This window comes from Sturnus vulgaris, chromosome 12, assembly GCF_052056855.1.
Source record: "Sturnus vulgaris isolate bStuVul1 chromosome 12, bStuVul1.hap1, whole genome shotgun sequence".
In the NCBI taxonomy this organism is placed as follows: domain Eukaryota; kingdom Metazoa; phylum Chordata; class Aves; order Passeriformes; family Sturnidae; genus Sturnus; species Sturnus vulgaris.
Window position 1 is genome coordinate 16,924,350 of NC_142254.1, and position 18,298 is coordinate 16,942,647.

The following is an 18,298-nucleotide window of genomic DNA, read 5'->3' on the forward strand; positions in this document are numbered from 1 at the left end:
AGAGCCAGTAGTCTAAAGATGCTGGTCACGCCATCATCCATAGTAATTTTTTTCAGATTCACAATAAAATACTGAGTCATATTTTGGCTTTAGGTATTGGAAGAGTCCAAATGTCTCATGCGGAGCTTCCTGAAATCCGGACTTGAAGATGTGAACGAGAAAGAGTGTCAGATGTTAAAACAGCTGTGGAGTTCTTCCAAAGGACTGGATTCATTATTCAGCTACTTGCAAGACAAAATTTATGAAGTCTGATATCTTGGCCTGACTCAAAGAGAAATTGCTCCAGCTGTGACCAGAGTCAGACATGACCATGTTTGAGAAGCAGAGGCAATGCATCAGTGAGGAATTTGTGACAGTGATCCCAATGCCTGTGGCTGTGTGAGCTGCACAGCTGCTTGTAGCCGGTTTGATTTTGTGTAACCAAGACGTGGGCAGGCGTTCAGTGCACGGAACCTGTGCAGAGGCTGCATCTTTCACATTGCTCATCCACATCCAACTCGACATTCCATGTGCTGAGAAGCACCACTGAGGCCCAGCAAGGCTCACCCACCTGTAAGGGTTTATTTTGTCTGTCCTTCTTAACTTATTCTTGCTGTTGCAGCACATCTGGGCTGACACAGAGGGCTCAGTCTAAAATCTGGGTCAGAACGACCTTCTGTAGACCCAAAAAACCATACGTTGGAAATACGTTAATTATTTTTTCTAAGTTCTAACAGTTTAATGGAAAAATCTGATAATTTATATGTATAATATGTAAAGTTAGTTTACAAAAACTACTAGAATTTTTTTCTTTGTTAAATTTATTTAACTTATTTATTTTGTGTTCATATTCAGCTGTTTATTGATCACAGATCTTATTTTCATATTTCCCTTTTGACTGAATGAAAGGCATCACATGAGAATGCAAACACATTTTTAGCAGCAAACTGAGTAGAAGAATAAAGAATATATAGAAAACCCACAGAATGTTGTGGGCAGTAAATGAAACAGCCACGTGCATGCTCTTCTATGTGGAAATTTGTACAAAAATGTATGAAAACAGATTCATTTGCCAGGGTTAAGAGAAAAAAAGTGGGTTCTGACACAGTGAGTCCCCCTTAAGTCTCTCTTCACTTTCTGCCTTCTTGAGGAGCACTGAAGGGCTCACCAACCAGATGCTTTATTTCAGTTTACTATATTCCTGTTAGCCAGATATCAGTAACAGGGTGAGTGGTGCCGTTCTGTGGCATCGTACTGTTTTTCAGGTTTAAACACCCCTTTTGGTCTGAAGTCTAAAAGCAAATCCTTATGAGCCTTAGTCTAGTTGCCTGATTCCTCAGGTGTGAGATAATTTCTGCTCTGGAGGCCTTTGGGTGTGGGCCAGCAGTTTATACAAGGTGCTAGGCATTGAACTCAGTGGAGGCAGAGGTTTAGTTTTGCTTTTCCCAGCTCTCCACATCTGGCCACCCCCCACCTGTTACAAGAACTTATGGCTATCCATAAAAGCAGTCCACAAAAAACAAGGAAAATCCAATCTGCTCTTTTTGAATGTGATCCTGGTCTTGTTCAGTGACACTGACTGACTTCTGAACACTGGATCTCTCTCAGTTCTTTCCTGCTATGGGCAGTTCATGTGGAAAGGACAGGAGCATGCTCTGAGACTTCACTTGCCATTATAATACGCCCAAATTGAAACCTCTTGAAGCAGAAGCTTTGCACATTTGTTTGCTTTGTAATTTGTGCACTTGCTCTCCATCCTTGAGCTCAGTGACTTACTATGATTTAAACCTCTGCAAATGAGGCTGCTCAGCTTTCTCCCTCTTAGCATTTCCATAAAGAGTTTCAACAAAGCCTTTATAAAGTTAATGAACAGGTGATTACAGTAAACAGTAGCCTTCAAGATATTAATGTAACATTTCTTTTCCCACGAATAATTAGAAGTGCTGGTTTTATGCCCTAATTGTACCACTGAATTTTAAGGAAATCATTACTCTAAATGCAGAAGTTCTCATGGAAATTCTTCATTAAAAAGACAGAATCTGGCTTCCAATTAGCGTGTTTAAATTTTTTTTTAAAAGCAACTTACTGAAACCATTAGCTTACTTTCAAACAACTGCAAGAGAACTCTTTCAATAACTATTTGAAGTGATGGATGCTTCGTTTTACACCAACCCTTGCTTTTGTCCACAACCTGCCAGCAGCGCTGCAGGGCGCGCTGGATCGAGGCCCCGGGCCCCCAGCAGGGCAGGTGCACACGGAGTCACCTGGAAAAAGAGGGATCACCCAAGTGAAAACCACTCACACACACACACACACACACACACACACACACACACACACACACACACAGAGTTTGCACAATCAGGCCTCCAGCATATACCTTCAGAAAAAGAAAAAATGCAATGGAAAGTACCACGGTTCCTCAATTTCCTTTGTTTCCTTTATTCCCGTCCAGAGAGCCATAAGTCCTAGTCATGTGTTAATAAGATATAAGGAAGTTTATTTCAATACTAAGCTTAGTTTTTGTAGATAAATATAGCAAGATTGCTCAGCAATGTGAAGGAATGTGTTCCGAATGAGATTTGCAAACAGAGAAGAATCTTACGTTGTTGGATCTTTTAAACTGCACCATTTCATCTGAATTTTCAGATATCTGTATCTTAGCATTTTTTATGACAAAGGAATGGTTAAAATACATTTTCTATAATTATTTTTCCATTAAAGCAAGCGCTAACCATAGTTAACATTTTTAATTATTCATATCTATACAGTTACAATCTAGTTTTCATGGAATCTATTTTCCCTTCAAAAAAGAGTAATAACAATGTTGAAAGCTTCTTTTCCAGTATTTAAATATCAGAATCTGAATTTTCTCTTGTGTTTCTATCCTACTAGGTATTCAGATATCTAGATGTATTGTACATATTAGTCTGGGTACCTTTACTAATATTCACAGTATTTAAGATTTAAAATGCAATTTGTTGTTTAAGTATGTTATTTTATTCTTGTGTAAATTGTTTTGTACAATCTTTAAAAATCTACAGTTTTGCATTTGTAGATATTAAAGGTAAGCAATTTATTTTGTGTTGTCCTGCATGTATATTTTTGCTGTAGATAAGTGTTGCTTAGTTTACTATTTCAGTACATTTCTGTTTAAATAAATAAGCTTACAAACTTTAATACAGTATATATTTTCAAAATATAAACTTTTATATTTCTGTGGTAGGTTAGGGTATGCGTTTTAGGCAATCTTTTTCACTACTATAAATTGTTCTTTTAATCTATAATATAATGGTTTTGTGCCAATAGTTTTTCATTAGAATAAAATGCTCTTTTAATGTTAGGGATGAACAGACAATTTTGGTTGGGGTTTGTTTTATTTTTGGTTTTGGGTTTTTTAATTATTTTGCCAGCCTTTACAGTTTTAAATATAATTTATAAATGTATTGCATTTGTGAATAAGCCTTACCATTAGGTATACAAGAAATCTTTAAAGCTGCATAATTGCTTATGTAGCACTAAGGACTTCCCCAAATAATTGCTGTAAGAAAGTTAGGAAATCAGAGTACAGGGCCTTAAGTTTTTCTTGTGAAAAGGGTAATACGGGTTGTTTCTTTTGAACAACATAGGTAGACTTGTCAGCATGGGCTTTGTTATATATAAACTGTGCATTTGTGCTCCCAACCATGGTAGTTTAATCTCAGGCTTTGTGTGGCTGGGTCTATAAAAGTCAAATCTGGCTAAAGCCAGCACTCTTTAGGAGACACTAAAGAAGTTTACATAAGAGACTTATAGACAATCTTATCATAGTACATTTGGGTACTCACTATCCTCGATGTGTTATCTGTGTCTGCCCAATTAACCGTATGTTTTAAGCCATATTAAATCTCTTTACTGCTATTTTAAATACTACACTGAAAGTCATTCACTAGCTTGCTTGCTCACAGACAGGATTTCAATTTTTAGTGAATAAAAATGTTATGCCTTCCATAAAAAACAAAGGACCAAAGAATTGCATTATTCTAACAAAGCATTAGTTCCTTTGCCAGTGAACTAGTTTGACATTTGTACCGAAGATCAAACAGTCTCTGCTTCAAACACTGCGTCCTCATCCATGTCAGGTGTAAGGGGGAAAAATGTATCCACTGAGCTATTGGGAAAGGAGTGATGTTCAGCTGGGATGGCATGTCTATTGGTAAGGCTTATTACCAAACCTCTGAGATGAAGCAAAGAACCAAAAATTCACAAGTTATGTCAATGTAAATTTCTTTTCAGAACTTGCACAAATAATTAATTGTAGAACTTTGCAAATTAGGCCCTTAAGTTATTTTGTCAGAATGCCATGGAACAGACTAAAACAGTTTCTAATATTTGTAATGATGAGTACATATTATAATATTATAAGGGTACAGGCACCCCTATATCACAGTGTTGTAAATATTTTCTGAAACTGGTACAGTACTGAGGGACTTGTATCTTCTGATATATCAAATATTGACTGTCTAGATCAAATTGTACACAATTTATTTGTTGATGGTCCTGTAACTAGTGTATGGACACATTTCTGGGTGCCTTAGAAGTTGTATTTTTCATGTGTGTTAATATGCAGTATTTATACATTGTGAGAAGCTGCTTTGAATAAAAACATTGAAACTTCATTTCTATGCAGTGATTTTCAGTTTTACATAATCAGAATGAACATGAATGGTAGCCATTATATATGATAATACTACTCATGGGCTCCTGCCTTTCCAAAGAGACCAGGCACATAGCGGGCTTTTCAAAATAATTTTTTTTTTTTTAATGGCAAAGCCCAGCCCACTAAGAGACACTGCACGAAGAACTCTCTGAAATCAATTATGATCCATTTCAATTACCATTTCTTCATCAAATCCAAGAAAACCAGCAAGAATTGTCTCACTAAAGCATTTCTAGGACACCATTATTACTTCTACTATTTGATATGTGCACATCATCTAAAGCATTCCTGCCCAGAACCAGTTGCTCCAGGCAGGATTTTGGTTCCACATGAGGGAGTTTGATTTTGAAGTGGTGTTTGCCAGGAGGGCCAAGATTCAGCCCAGCCCCAGCCTGGTGCAGAAGGTGGATCAGCCTCTAGGCCCCCCAGCTCCAGACAACATTCTTGCCAGGGGCTCTTGTGTACCATGGGATTCTTTGCCCATAGCATCCACAAATGCTATTTCCAGTCATGTATCTCCTGTGATTAGAAGAGTAACTGTAAATTACTTCTGCCTGGGGCAGGAAGGGAAGGATATTTTTACAGAGACCCAGAGTTATCCAACCCAGCTATACAACAAGGTCTGAAAAAATTACCTACAGTTCACTCAAAGGAAACAATTATGTTCTAGCCATTATATTGGTTGGCTTTAAACTGACAGACACTGTTAGTAAAAACCATGGTCAGCTATTTGGAACAGAGGATTGAGCAATTTAGTCTTGCTTCACTATCAACAAATCCAATTATTTATAACGGTGACTCTTGTCAGGAATTACCTTATTGTAGCATCCAATGGACTGTGAGCAACGTGCACATGATGAACAGGGTGTGACACCTTTCCTGTCTACCAGTTTTATTCATGAGTCTGGTTTAGTTTTGACACAAATTGTTAACATGTGAATTTCGTTTTAAAGAATGCATTTTTAAAAGAAAGCAAAAATTCTTTACAATTAAAAACTTCATTCAAAAATTTGGGGGGAGGTTCAAGCTTTTTCAAATGTCAGTCCTTGTTGCAGCAAAGTAATACACAAATTACATGGAAGAGCAACCTGTTAAGTAGATACAAAGAAGTAATTGCATGTATAAAAGAACAGGTGGTAATCCCAATTAAGGTATAAAAACAGGTAAAAACTCTGCATACACTAAGATGTGCCATCTCTCATTTTGAATAACAAACAATATTGCATTTGGCAAGAGCAAGGAGAGGTTCTGAAAGCAAATGAAAGCATGTGGAAAAAGAAGAAAATTTTTAACAACTGTGGGAGTTCAAAGCAAAACAATTGTCAGAAGTTGGACTAGGGGACAGTTTGGTTGCAAAGGAAAAAATCAGGTTTGATGCTGGACATGTTACCTTCAGGAATTCACCTCTCCTTGGGTGTCTTATTTATCATGAAACCCCTTCAGAAGTAAAATTTAATCAAACATAATGCATCTCTTCACAACTCTGACTTAACCTCAAAACCAATCTCCAGTCATAGCATGGAGAGTTTCAGATTACTGAGAAAGCCAGACTAACAATCCCCTCTGGAATTCAAACTACTCGAATTTTGTTAGCACCACTTTGCTTTAATTTATACTCTTTCCTTGGTTTTACAAATTTCCTCATTACAAATATATAATATAATAAAAATAGAACTGTTAGAAACTTTGTTAAATTCCAATTATTAAGTCTGTCAGGTGTGACTCAGTAATTTTCATCTGGAACAGTTAAAAGTACTATGGGAGAAAGAAGACAATTTTCATTTAGAGAAAATGAAACGTTTTGTATTTAGTAACTTTAAAATTCTATGTTGGACTGTATTACCTTTCCTTATAACTTCATGACACTGGTGTCACTTGAACAAACCCCACAGATCCAAGTCAAGAGCCACCAGCATCAATGGAGATCCTCCTCCTGACTTCACTTGCTTCTAAAGAAACCCCAATGGCTGACAGATACCACAGCAAACTCCTTCACAGTAATAGTACAGGAATATCTTGCAGCCATCTCTTCAAAAGATAAGGTGCTCTGATGAGGAGCACATAATTAGCTTTGGAGGAAGGATTCCATTACTTCAAAATTTAACAGCAGTCTATGAAATCTAGTATAGATTTCCACCTTTCTGATGTTATTGCTGACTCCTGTTAGTAGAAAAGCATGCCCTGCTGTGTTTTAGCCTTCCTCAACTCTTCAGTCACATTTATCAACTTGAATTCTGGATGACTGTGTAACACATCTGTGAAACTGATTTTACACATTGGTCACAGACAAATATATTTGTGAAAGAGTGTAAAGAGAAAAGTGAAAATGCTCTTTGCAACCCGGAGTCATGGTTGAAAAAGGCTGTTGAACTGTTGCTGCTTCCTAAGATGAAATAAAAAGCTCATCTAACATTGGAGTTTCAAGAATGAAAAATTATTTAAACACTAAGCAGCAATCTTGACTCGTTAGAACTGAGTTAATTACTATCATCTAGAAATAAGTTATTCACAGTCATCCAGAAATATGTTTCTGATAGGTCTATAAATAAGTACTACACCATCTATTACTCCAAAAAGATCAGCAGTTCCCTACTCCTGTCCTTCCAGATCCCTGGTTACTCCATATGCTGCCCACCAAGCTCTGGGGTATTCACATTCATTAAATTAATACAGGAATGCACATAAAACCCTTTCCATTACTAATTATTCAAAATCTACATTATTTTAGCCTCTCACTGTATTTTGAATGCAGCTGCAGCAACTTTGTCAGGGGTTCAGACTCTGACAAACAATTCCCTTCAAGTCTACCTTTTGTCCATTAGACTCAAAATGAGCAACAACTCCAAACTCCTGATGGCTTCACTGCTGAGGGATGCTCCTGCTCCAAAGGTCAGATGAGCACAGCTTTGATGGCTGGCAGCAGCATCCCTCTGGTTGGACTGTGGGCTCCAGAGTTTCCCTTTATTTCTGAGAGCAAGCCTTACTTGCCATCAGTGGTCCAGCCCTGAGTTTTCATGTAATGACCTCTTACCACTCCTTTGCATAGGGCTGCTTCTGGAATGAGGTCTGAAGCCATGTAATTTATTAACTATAAAGCAACCCACAAGCCCCTTATGCCCATGGCCAGGGCATCTGACAAAAGCCCCAGATATGGTGCTGATACCCATCCCCACCCCCAGCACCTGCCTTCATCAGACCAGAAAAACAGCACATTTTATTCTTCATGTATTTACAAGTAGCAGGATGAAGCAGACTTATTTTCCTGGATGCTAATGTGATGCCAGTTGGAAAGGAATATCCCAAAGCACATTAGACCTGGTAGGACTCACCTTCCATATATGGCTGTAACTAGTTAGAACACAAAGACACTGTCTCCTTCTAAATGATGCTTTTTAAATAAATGCTTTTCATCTGAAAATATATTCCAAAATTAAAACTGAGCTTTAAATGAACAGTCTGCAATGTGGCTGATTTGAAAGGCTAAAACTTTTCCCAACCATTTCAAGTATGAGAAAATCCAACAGCTCTCCATTTGTGATTCAAGTACTTGGTAAACACACTCCACAACTGTACCATGGCTGTGTGCCAATGAAATGGTGAGTCAGCAGGCAGGGGAGGGAATCAAGTGTCAAGAATGCATTTAACCCTCACTCAGAGAACATTCTTCTTACTAGCAGAACGAAAGCACACCATAAAAATGCAAAAAATTACTGGAACTTTTAAACCACTAATACAGGCAGTTATCTCATTTTTCTTCCAACTTTACAGAATTTTCAAATTTTAAATTAGGCCAAACACCCAAGAAAATAGCAAACAACAAACTGATGAGAAAGAGGTTCACGAACATGTATCAGTGCAGTCCTAAAATCCTTACTCTGATCAAAATCCCAGTGATAACCCTGGCAAGAGTAAGTGCTGAAGGGTTTCACAAGAGCATTAGAATTGATAATATTTAATACTTGCTCGGATATAAAAGAGGAGTACATTTTCCTAATGAAAATAGAGTTCAACTCATCTGTCCTATTCCCAAAAGAGTATCTGTGCACACTACTTTGCTTCACAGTGTTCTTGTGGAGTGGCTGATGAAATCATGAGATTTCCTAAATCATTTTTAAATTAACCCATCGTAAAAAATTCCCCACTGAATTCCTTCACTGTGCATGATCACTCTAGGTTACTCTATTCAGGATGGAAAAAGAACATTAAAAAGTGAGGGTGAAAAAATTTTTGAAAGAGTACTCAATCATCCACCTGAAGATTTGAACACTCATGTACAAGGTTGTTAAACACTGCCAAACCTGAATGACAGCATTTTCTTTCTCATTCTTCACAGGTGTAAATAACCACGTTGGACAGCTGGGGAGGAGGGGAAAGGAGGGGACAGAAAAGACTCCAGTTATTACATTCAGAGTGTTAGTTAAGGGTAATTACAGACCAGCTGTGAATGTACAGCTTGCCACCATTAGGGAACAGATACAGTTTCCAGTTAAGGCTGAGGACAGCCACCTCTGCTGTCCTCATGCTGCTTGAGCCTACAAATGCCTACATAAAGCAGTTTTTGTAAATGTCTGGCCCCACTGACCTCCATGGCCTGAGCCATTTCCTCCAGGAACTCAACTCACAGCCAGTATCATCCATTTACTGTTAGTTTGTCCTGCCCTGATTAAGCCTGGGCTGTGAAATGGCAGATATAAGAATTAGTTTGTGTAGACACCTAGTATGTCCAGGGTGGAAATACAGTAAGCATTCTTTCAGAGATCTATGAAAGTCTTTTCTCCCATATTATGGCTCCCATAAAGTCTAAGTCAAAGTTTAGACAAAACCATCACCTATGGCATTGAGAGACAAGGCCTGACAAACTCTGCTGGAGTGTTCAGACTTTCCCCCATCCTTCAGCTCTTTCTGCCAGATGTTAACAACTGCAGCAGGGGCTGTAGATTACACAGACACATCTGAGCCAAAGGAGATAAATTTAAGCCAACTGTGAGCTCAAATGGTTGACCAGAATCTAGGACACTTGAAAGATGGCAATGTCCCACAGAAGAACACAGCAGCAGGAAGGAGATACTCTCTTCAAAAACCACATTTCCTTCCATCATCTTATAGGCTGGAAATACAGAACTGTGACCAAAGAGTAACTATGAGAAACCGATGGCACTCACTGCGAAGGATTCTGCCACGGGTTACACTTGATCTACAGAAGTGTGAGAAGACAACCAAGTCCTGCAGAACTTCTAATTGCTTTAGAAAGCAATTTCCAATGCATGCTGCTAAATCTCTCCATCTGAGATTCTGAAAGAAAGAGAAATGTAAAAGATTGTCAGGGTGCAGTATTAAGCTTGAAGTTTATGGAAGAAAATTAAAACATATCTTTCTTGTCTGCAGAAGGCTCTTAAGTAATCTTTCATCATTATAACAACACTAATTCCCAGAAATCCTGCAGAGCTCCAGAACTCTCTAGAGCACTGTTTTATATACCCAGCACTTCTCCATTAAAAATTATCTTTAAAAAAAATCCATTTACAAATAGGAAATTCTTTTACTTTTCTCCCAAACCCAAACATCTTTTTGGTTTTCTTTGTGTACCACCCTGGGAAATGACAACATCTCCATGTCATTCCATTCTACACTGTTTGGAACCATTGGAACACACCAGGAGAGCCAGAGAGTGCAGGAAATGACACATGTAGTGACACTACAACGCTAACACGATTGTTGATTTAGCAACAGAAATATCTGAACACTTTAGACCTTGGCGGCTTGTTGTTTGAAGGCTCTTCACCCAGATAATGTGAATAATTGTTGAGAATTTTATTTATATAATTAGCAATTTTTATACAAAAAGCATTAGCAGCTATTGTTTTAAATAATTTCAGATACTCAGCACTAAGTAAGTGGCTCACTTTCAAGAACCAACCAAGAAAAACATTCCTCAAAATGTCACATATTCCTTCAAAAGGGAAGTTACATTTCATTAGTATGGATGCTTAAGTGGAATAAGTCTCAGTATGAGGACTGTTTTCTGCAATAGTTGGTAATTAAGTATTAAAGTACTAATAAAATGTTTAGGCAGGTTGCATTTAAATAGCAGTATAATGATATGTAATTACTAAAAAAGAGTGCCAAAACCATTCTGCAACAGACCACATTCAGTTTTCATGCACTGTGCAAATCCACTTGAAAACAGAAAGGATTCCAATGTCCACTGTACAGTGGCCAGGGCACAGGCAAGCTGTAAAACTTACATTCTCAGTCACAGAGGAGAACCTTTTACTTCAAAGCACTCTCTGCGTTTCTCTTACAGAAGCTACAGAAATTAAAAGAAAATATTCTTAACACATACAGGAACAAATAAGCATGCAATAGCAGTGAGGCCCGCAGCTCTTCTGCAGGGTCATGATGAAAAACCACCAGGAAAAGAAGGAAGAGCCTGTGAGGAAGGATAATACTGAGTGACCTCACCACGGGGGACACAGCAGGAACCTGTCCCCACAGGATGTGTCTAAGGGTGAGGCATTCTATACAAAAGTAAACTTGGAGGAGAAGATACCAAAATGTTCTGCTGCAGCAAGGTATGGGGAGATAAATGTAATTCTTTGTGGGTAAGCAAAACGTGCAGTAGGCAAAAGGAACGTGGCACAGCCAGGATGAATTTCAACCAAAAGAAAATGCAAATATTCAGAACTTAAAATGTGTCAATGAAGATAAAGGCTCAGTGGAAAAAACACATAAGGGTAAAGCTGAAATGCACAAAACTGCCACCATAGCAGAAATTAAATAAAAATACTGCATAGACAAATGTTTATATTTTAGATATAATTTATACTATTATGTCTAGAAGATAAAAAAACAGTAACATCAACTACAGGGATATTTTGATTTTCTAACATCCCCTTGTGATGACAGTAGTTCTCAAGTTGTGGTATAAATGCAATAAGTAGCTGGCAATCTAGTAGGTCCCAAAATTGCTTGCAGAATCTTTATATTTTTTTATAAATCTTTATTTTTTTTTAAATCTTTATATTTTTCCATAATAGCCATTGGTGTCTTTTAGACTAATTAATGACAGGTTGCTGCGAACATGGGCCCCTGTTCCAAAAAAGGTCCTGTTTGTTCTTAAATCAAATGTAAGTATCATTCATATAATTACTACAGTGAGAAACAGTTTATAAATATATATAATAATTGTGAAAATTTTAATTTTACTGCCTGTGAAGGTAAAGCTTGGCAGGCCCTTCCAACTTAAATTATTTTATGATTTGCAAACTGAGTCCATCTCTGAACCACTGAACCCCTCTGACTTCCCAAGGCCAGAGCTGCACTTGTGTTAAAGGTAATCCATGGAATGACATCATGGCAGTAATGGGGCTCCTTCCAAGTCAAAGACCAGACATGTCCTTAAGTGATTTTTTCAAAATTTGCATCAATGGAAATTAGGTACCAAATCCACAGCGCTGCTTTGAGAACCTGTCTTTTGTGTCTGCCCTGGCAAGCTTTCAGTGTTTTGGCAAAGCCTTTGCTCACCTAGAACTGTGCCAATAATCCCTTTTAAAACACCAGTGCCTGCTTCTGTGAGCACTGCCTGACTCCAGCATGGCCAGTGAGCATGTGCTCACTAATGCACCTTTTCAAACAGTCATATTCCTAACATGTCCATGTGTTTTAGAACATTCTTTCTTGATCACAAACCTTCCTATCACGTTTCAAAAACAGTGGTAGGCTGAGATACTGGATTTGCAGAGATGTGGATTATTTTTGCCTTTGTACTACTTGCAGACAATCTACAAAAACACTAAATCATTAGTCTGTTTTTTTAATTCAAGCAGCTTACCACAGGTTATATGCATGAAAATAACCTTTTTAAAACAGGAAGAAGGTCTTGTTCATTTGACAAGAATGGTTCATTTTTTAGAGATTAAGATCCTACAACTAGAAAAATAGGTAATCTTCAACTGATACAAAAAGAATTATAACCAAGCAAGTACAAAATGCTGAACCCACATGCTTGGGGTGAGGTTCTCACCCTGTAAGTCAACTAATGCTCTAAAATGTTCTTATTTCTATTCTGCAAGACCTCCCAATTTTCCCTGTGCATAATCTGTGCTTTGAACATTAAGAAAGATAACATTTATATTAAGGGAGCAAGATATTCAGTGGGTTAATGTTCTACTTTGTGAACAGATTACCAAGAAAGAACCTTCCCTTGTTATAAACGGCATTTCTGTTCTTTGGATTCAGAAAGCTGATTTCACCATGTAACTGAGTCATCAAGGAAACTGCTGAGCAGCACCAGCCAAGAAATAAAGATCAGGTTGCATCTACTGCTGCTTGATCCTGAACCTTTTTTTGCTCAAGCTCATTTGTACACAGTCACCTCAATCTTTTTAGAACTCCCCTTGTACAGCAGTTTGGTTTCCAGATGTGATAATCCACAAAGTGACACTGCTGAAGCACAATAGGAACTTCATTCCCACCCTCCCAGACAAGTGTCCTGATCCATAAATCCCAATGCTGTATTTGCTCTCTCTCACTGATCTATGGAATTCAGAATTTAGACAGTGGGCAAATTCACTGTTCCAATGTAGCAGCAAGGTGATCAGTAACGCCCAAATTCTTTTCTCTTTTACTTTCCCAGACTTTCATGTTGGCAGACGTGGTATTAAGGGACACACTTACATGGTGGACTTGGCAATGTTAGGTTTGGTGTTATGGCTAGACTCAAGGGTCTTAAAGGTCTTTTCCAACCTAAATGATTCTATTACAATAGAGATGAGATCCTAAACCCAGATTTGTCTCTGTTGCCAAGATGCTGTAGTAACACAAAGATAGTTCCTGTCCAAAGAGAAAGAAAATTCACTGTCAGAAATACAGTTATAAATACAGATACATGGAAATTTGATATTGATCTTGCTGCACTAAAATCAATAAGAGATTTTTCACCAACTTGAATGGATCAAGCCCACAGATGGGAAATCTGCCAGCTTTGCTGAACAGCCTCTACCCAGCCTTTGCACAGTCTCATTTATTACAATCATCACATTAGAGGGAGGTCTTTAAGATCAATACAAAAGAGAAACAGACACAGTAGGTTTGTATGAAATGTAAAAATGGGGTTTGAAGCTGGGGATCAAGAGACAAAGAGACAAAAGACAAGTAGGAAATAGCACAGGTTAGCAGGTGATACAAATCGTTACAACTCCAAGAGAACTGTGAAACATCTTCATGAATACAGGGCTTGGAAACTAAAACGGTAAAGCACAAGGAATGAAGAGGCTGAAAATGGGGTTTTACTCCAAGAAAAGAGGATGGTTGAGTACATTTTTATATAAAGGTAATTATTAGGGGAAATAAAATGTTTCACTCAAAATCGGGACTTGGAATTATTCAATGGATTTGTTGTCAGTCAGCACAGTGAAAGGCATTGGGTAAGAGGGCTTTTAGTGATTTGAAGGGAAGTTGGGACTAGTCTGAACATGAGGGACACAGGATTTACACAGGATTTTGAAGTCTGAAGCAACAATTGTTAAAACAGCCACAGAAATTTAAAAATACTGAAAATTGAATGTTCTCAGAGTGCACAATTACATTAATAAGCAAACTAGCTGTTAGTGGGTATGACATGATTGATTTTTGGGTTCACTGCTATGAAGATTTGATTCAAAAAACATGAAGATATTTCCATTGTGACTGATAGCAAGACAAATGAATTAGGGGCTGCCAGCCAAAGAGTCTGCTTTATCTCAGGAGAAGGGTTGCTTACTCATCTCTAGTCAACAACCCCTTTTAAAGATACTGGAAGTAATTTTAAAACCCCAAGGAACGATGGAATTTAAATGATTTGTGAGGGTGGAAAACTGAGAGGTTTTCCTACATGACCAGTTATTTCCCCGAAAAATATCAGATGCTCTATCATCATATTTATGCTATTTTCCCCGAATTAAACTCCAGCCAATAGAGTTAAACTCAGACTCATCACAGCAGATCGAATTTGCTCTCCCTTTCTTTGCAATGAACAATTGTTGCGATCTGCTATTTACTTTTCTCATGGTCATATTTCTGAATAAATCAGTGCATTCAAATAATTCCAGTGAATCAGTGAACTTCAATGAAGTTCAAATTAATGCAAATGCATCAGCCAGCTTAGAAAGAGAAAACAAGTAAGTAGGTCAAGGTGGTGGGTTTAGCTCTATGAAACTCAGGTTCAATCCTCTGCTCCAACATGAGGTGCTCCACACACGTGGTGTGACATGAATTGCTTTTGGTATCAGCCTGCAAAATATTTAGGCACTTGTCACTGAAATCCCCTAAACCAGACAATCAATGAATAACCCTAGTCCATCAACAGAATCATAGAATGATTTTGGTTGGAAGGGTCCTTAAAGATGATCTCATTCCAACCCCCTGCCATGGGCAGGGACACCTTCCACTAGAACTGACTACACCAAGCCTCATCCAGCATTTCCAGGGATGGGGCAGCCACAGCTTCTCTGGGAAATCTGTGCCAGTGCAGGCACAGTAAAGAATTTCTGAGTAAAAATTTCTTCCTATCATATAGTCTAAACCATTCTGTTTAAAACCACTGCCCCTTGTCCTGTCACTATCTGCCCACATAAAAAGTCCCTCTCTCTCCTTTTCTTAAGTCTCCTTTAAGGCACTGGAAGACCTCAAATGAGGTCTCCCTGGAGCCTTCTCTTCTCCAGGATGATCAGCCCCAGCTCTCAGCCTGTCTCCATGGGCAGATGTGCTCCAGCCCTCTGAGCATCTTCATGCCCTCCTCTGGACCCCTCTAACAGATCCACATCTTTTGTGTGCTGTTTTCCCTTGTATCCAAATTATCACAAATTGTAATTCCAAAATTGTGATCGGCTGTTTAAATCAAGAGAGAGACAGCAAAACCATAAGCTTTTTAAAAAGCTCAGATATCAGAGGGGAATGGAGACATACGTTTGTTCTACACATGCATGCCACTCTACACTTGAGTTAAATCTCTCTTCCTCTGAAAAATAAACATCACACAGACTAACCATTCATCCATCCATGACATAAACTCAAATTTCCAGCTCCACAGTTTTAAGCAAATGCAAAACGAAGTGACTAAGAAACTAGTCACTGAACAAGTGTATTTGTCAATAAATTCAGCATATTACATGAATGGCGTCTACCATTCTCCACAAATCTCATTTGGAAAGGGCATAGCCCTGTAAGCACTGAAATCAGTGACAGAGCCCACGCTAATTCCCACAGGTCAGGATGAGAACCCCCCACTGACATCCTAGGCATCTACCTGTGCTGGATCAGCCCCTCAGCAGACAGCAGGCAGGTACTCTCTAGAGGAAATCTACCAAGGGTACAAAGAAATAAATATTTAAAAGAAAATGAAGTCCCAAAAGTCCTTTACTATAAAGACAGACACTATTTGTGGATTTAGCTCCAATACAAGGCAGAATGCTGTGAGGGAGTACATATTTCCATCTGGGCACAACTCCAATTTTATATTAATAAACTGGCTCTTTTTTGTAAACAGAATCAATATCCTGTTTAAAAGTGATTCTCAGAAGAGTAGGAAATTAGAAAATATTAATATTAAATTAATCAAACTTCTCTTCATGAAATATTGTTCATGCTAATGAATAATTTTTGGTTTGTTATTTTCAGTATATATACACATGTACACTGAAAATGCTACCCTAAACATATGAGCTATGTGCTCATTTGAGATATGCAAAGCCACATATTTCCTTCTTATTAATTCTGATTCCATGAACGCTGAGTGCAATTTCTACTTTCAGGGAGTATGAATTATAAATATGATACAATTTTTCAGGATGAATCATAAAGAATAAGTTTCTTTTTGGTCTTTGGTATTTCTTAGCAATATTGGATGTGCCTCTAAAAGTAGAAGGGGAAGGGGGAAACCATGCAAGAAAGATTAAATTTCCTAAAACATTTATTACTGGCACACCAAATCCCCATTTCCCTGTCAGGAAATTTCGGAGACTCAAATGTCATCAGTTACATCATTGGGCATTCTAATCCATGGCTTGCATTTTTACATAGCTAAGGAATTCCTAAGTTCTCTATAGTTTTTCTTTTCCAGAAGAGAAATAGCAGTTCCCAGTTTAGAAGAAATGTACCCAAGACAGAGAGAGGCCGCCCTGGGGGAAAGGGCAATGAAAGCAGGGACAAGGAGGAAGGCCACAAGAGTGAAATGGGGTGAGGTTTGGGGGAACAAAATATCCAAAAAGATCAGAAATGTGGCTTGGCTTGTGAACCTGATGAATATTAAAAACACTCAGAAATTATTATTTGGTCTGAATGTGGATAAGAGGCATGGGGATAAGAGAAGAAAAGAAAGATTTTTGCTATCTTTCTCAAAATCTAAAATCATTAAATATCTTCTTTAAGATGAAAAAAAAAAGATGAAAAAAAAAATCTGCTGAAAAGAAATTAGTTTGTAAAGCAGGCTTACTGTGCAAGTCTAAATTTAACTACAGCATTCATTACCAAGCACACTTTAAAACACATCACACCCAGGGAAGGTTGGTTACTCCATCCAGGCTGTTTTTCTATATCTCAAAGCTTTGCTTCCTTGCTGCATCAAGCTACTTTAACTTTTGAACTGAAGGGTTGCAGGGGCTTTGGTATGACCTATGAAGGAAGTTACACTCAAGCAGAACATACCTGAAAATATCAAGTGCATAAACCAAACATCATATTGAGAATCACTTCCAAGACTGGTTTTTTATTGACTGAGCCTTTTTCCTTTTGTGTCTGCACATTCACAAACAGTAACTTTTTATGATGTCTACTGGAACCCCAGTGTGAGAGTTCACTGTGATGCCTTTGAAGCAATAAGTAAACATTTTTAACACACCAGATTAGCTGGGAACTTCCCATGTCCTGCCCTGCAGCCGAGATCACTGCTGACTGCCCCTGAGTGGGGATTCCACAGGCTGCTGAGTGGGAGACAGATATGACAGGTCCCTGAATAACTCATTCATCCCAATACACACTTGGTCTTTTATTACAATGTACAGAATTCACTCAGAGGAAAGAAAGTAAAGCTATTCACACTCTTCAACATTTCTACCCTTCCACTAACATATTTCAACAACTTCCAATCATCCCTCTTCTCTCTGTTATCTTTAAAATGTTCAGGTGCTCATACCCCAACACTGGAGATACATGTCCTCAAAACGGGGCACGTTGACCTCTGAGTTCTAGTTTGCAGCTTCTGCTTTATACACACAAGTAAAAATGTCCACAAATTAAAACATAATGATACAGATGCTCAACTGCACACATTTGCACATTTAGCACAAGCAAAGGCAATTTGTACTGGAACAGGGTAACACAAACTACAGACTCTCCATTGAATATACTGCAAATGAAACCACAGATCATGGCCAATGTTCTCTTCTATTGTGCAGTATCTCTCATAAGTATTTTAAAATAAACACTAAATAGTAATTGCTTAGTGCACCTTAAACATGCCTTTGGGATGCTCTGTGGAGAACTGCAGAAAGTCACAAGTCCCACAATATACTCAGTACATTTGAAATATTAACTTCTGTTAAAATATAATAATTTTCTATTGTTACCTCTGTGAACAATAATTGC

At 38.1% G+C, this 18,298-nt stretch overlaps 1 protein-coding gene and 1 long non-coding RNA gene across 3 annotated transcripts in view; one reads left to right on the top strand and one right to left on the bottom strand.

Annotated features, from left to right (window-relative positions):
• CDYL2 (chromodomain Y like 2) overlaps positions 1-4,637 on the top strand; it is a 59,259-nt gene extending 54,622 nt beyond the window's left edge. Inside the window, exon 7 of the mRNA XM_014874474.2 lies at positions 94-4,637. Within this exon, the coding sequence (XP_014729960.2) occupies positions 94-252 (159 nt within the window). The 3' untranslated portion in view covers positions 253-4,637. The remainder of the gene's footprint in view (positions 1-93) is intronic.
• Positions 1-18,298, bottom strand: part of LOC148222411 (uncharacterized) — a 41,310-nt gene that overhangs the window by 14,322 nt on the left and 8,690 nt on the right. Inside the window, exons 1-2 of one of the 2 annotated variants that reach the window (XR_015806342.1) lie at positions 13,355-13,708; positions 9,841-9,970 (exon numbers count right to left, since the gene is read on the bottom strand). This is a non-coding gene — a long non-coding RNA (uncharacterized LOC148222411). Of the gene's footprint in view, positions 1-9,840; positions 9,971-13,354; positions 13,709-18,298 lie in introns of those variants that run through there. The other variant, XR_015806341.1, reaches the window with a different exon arrangement.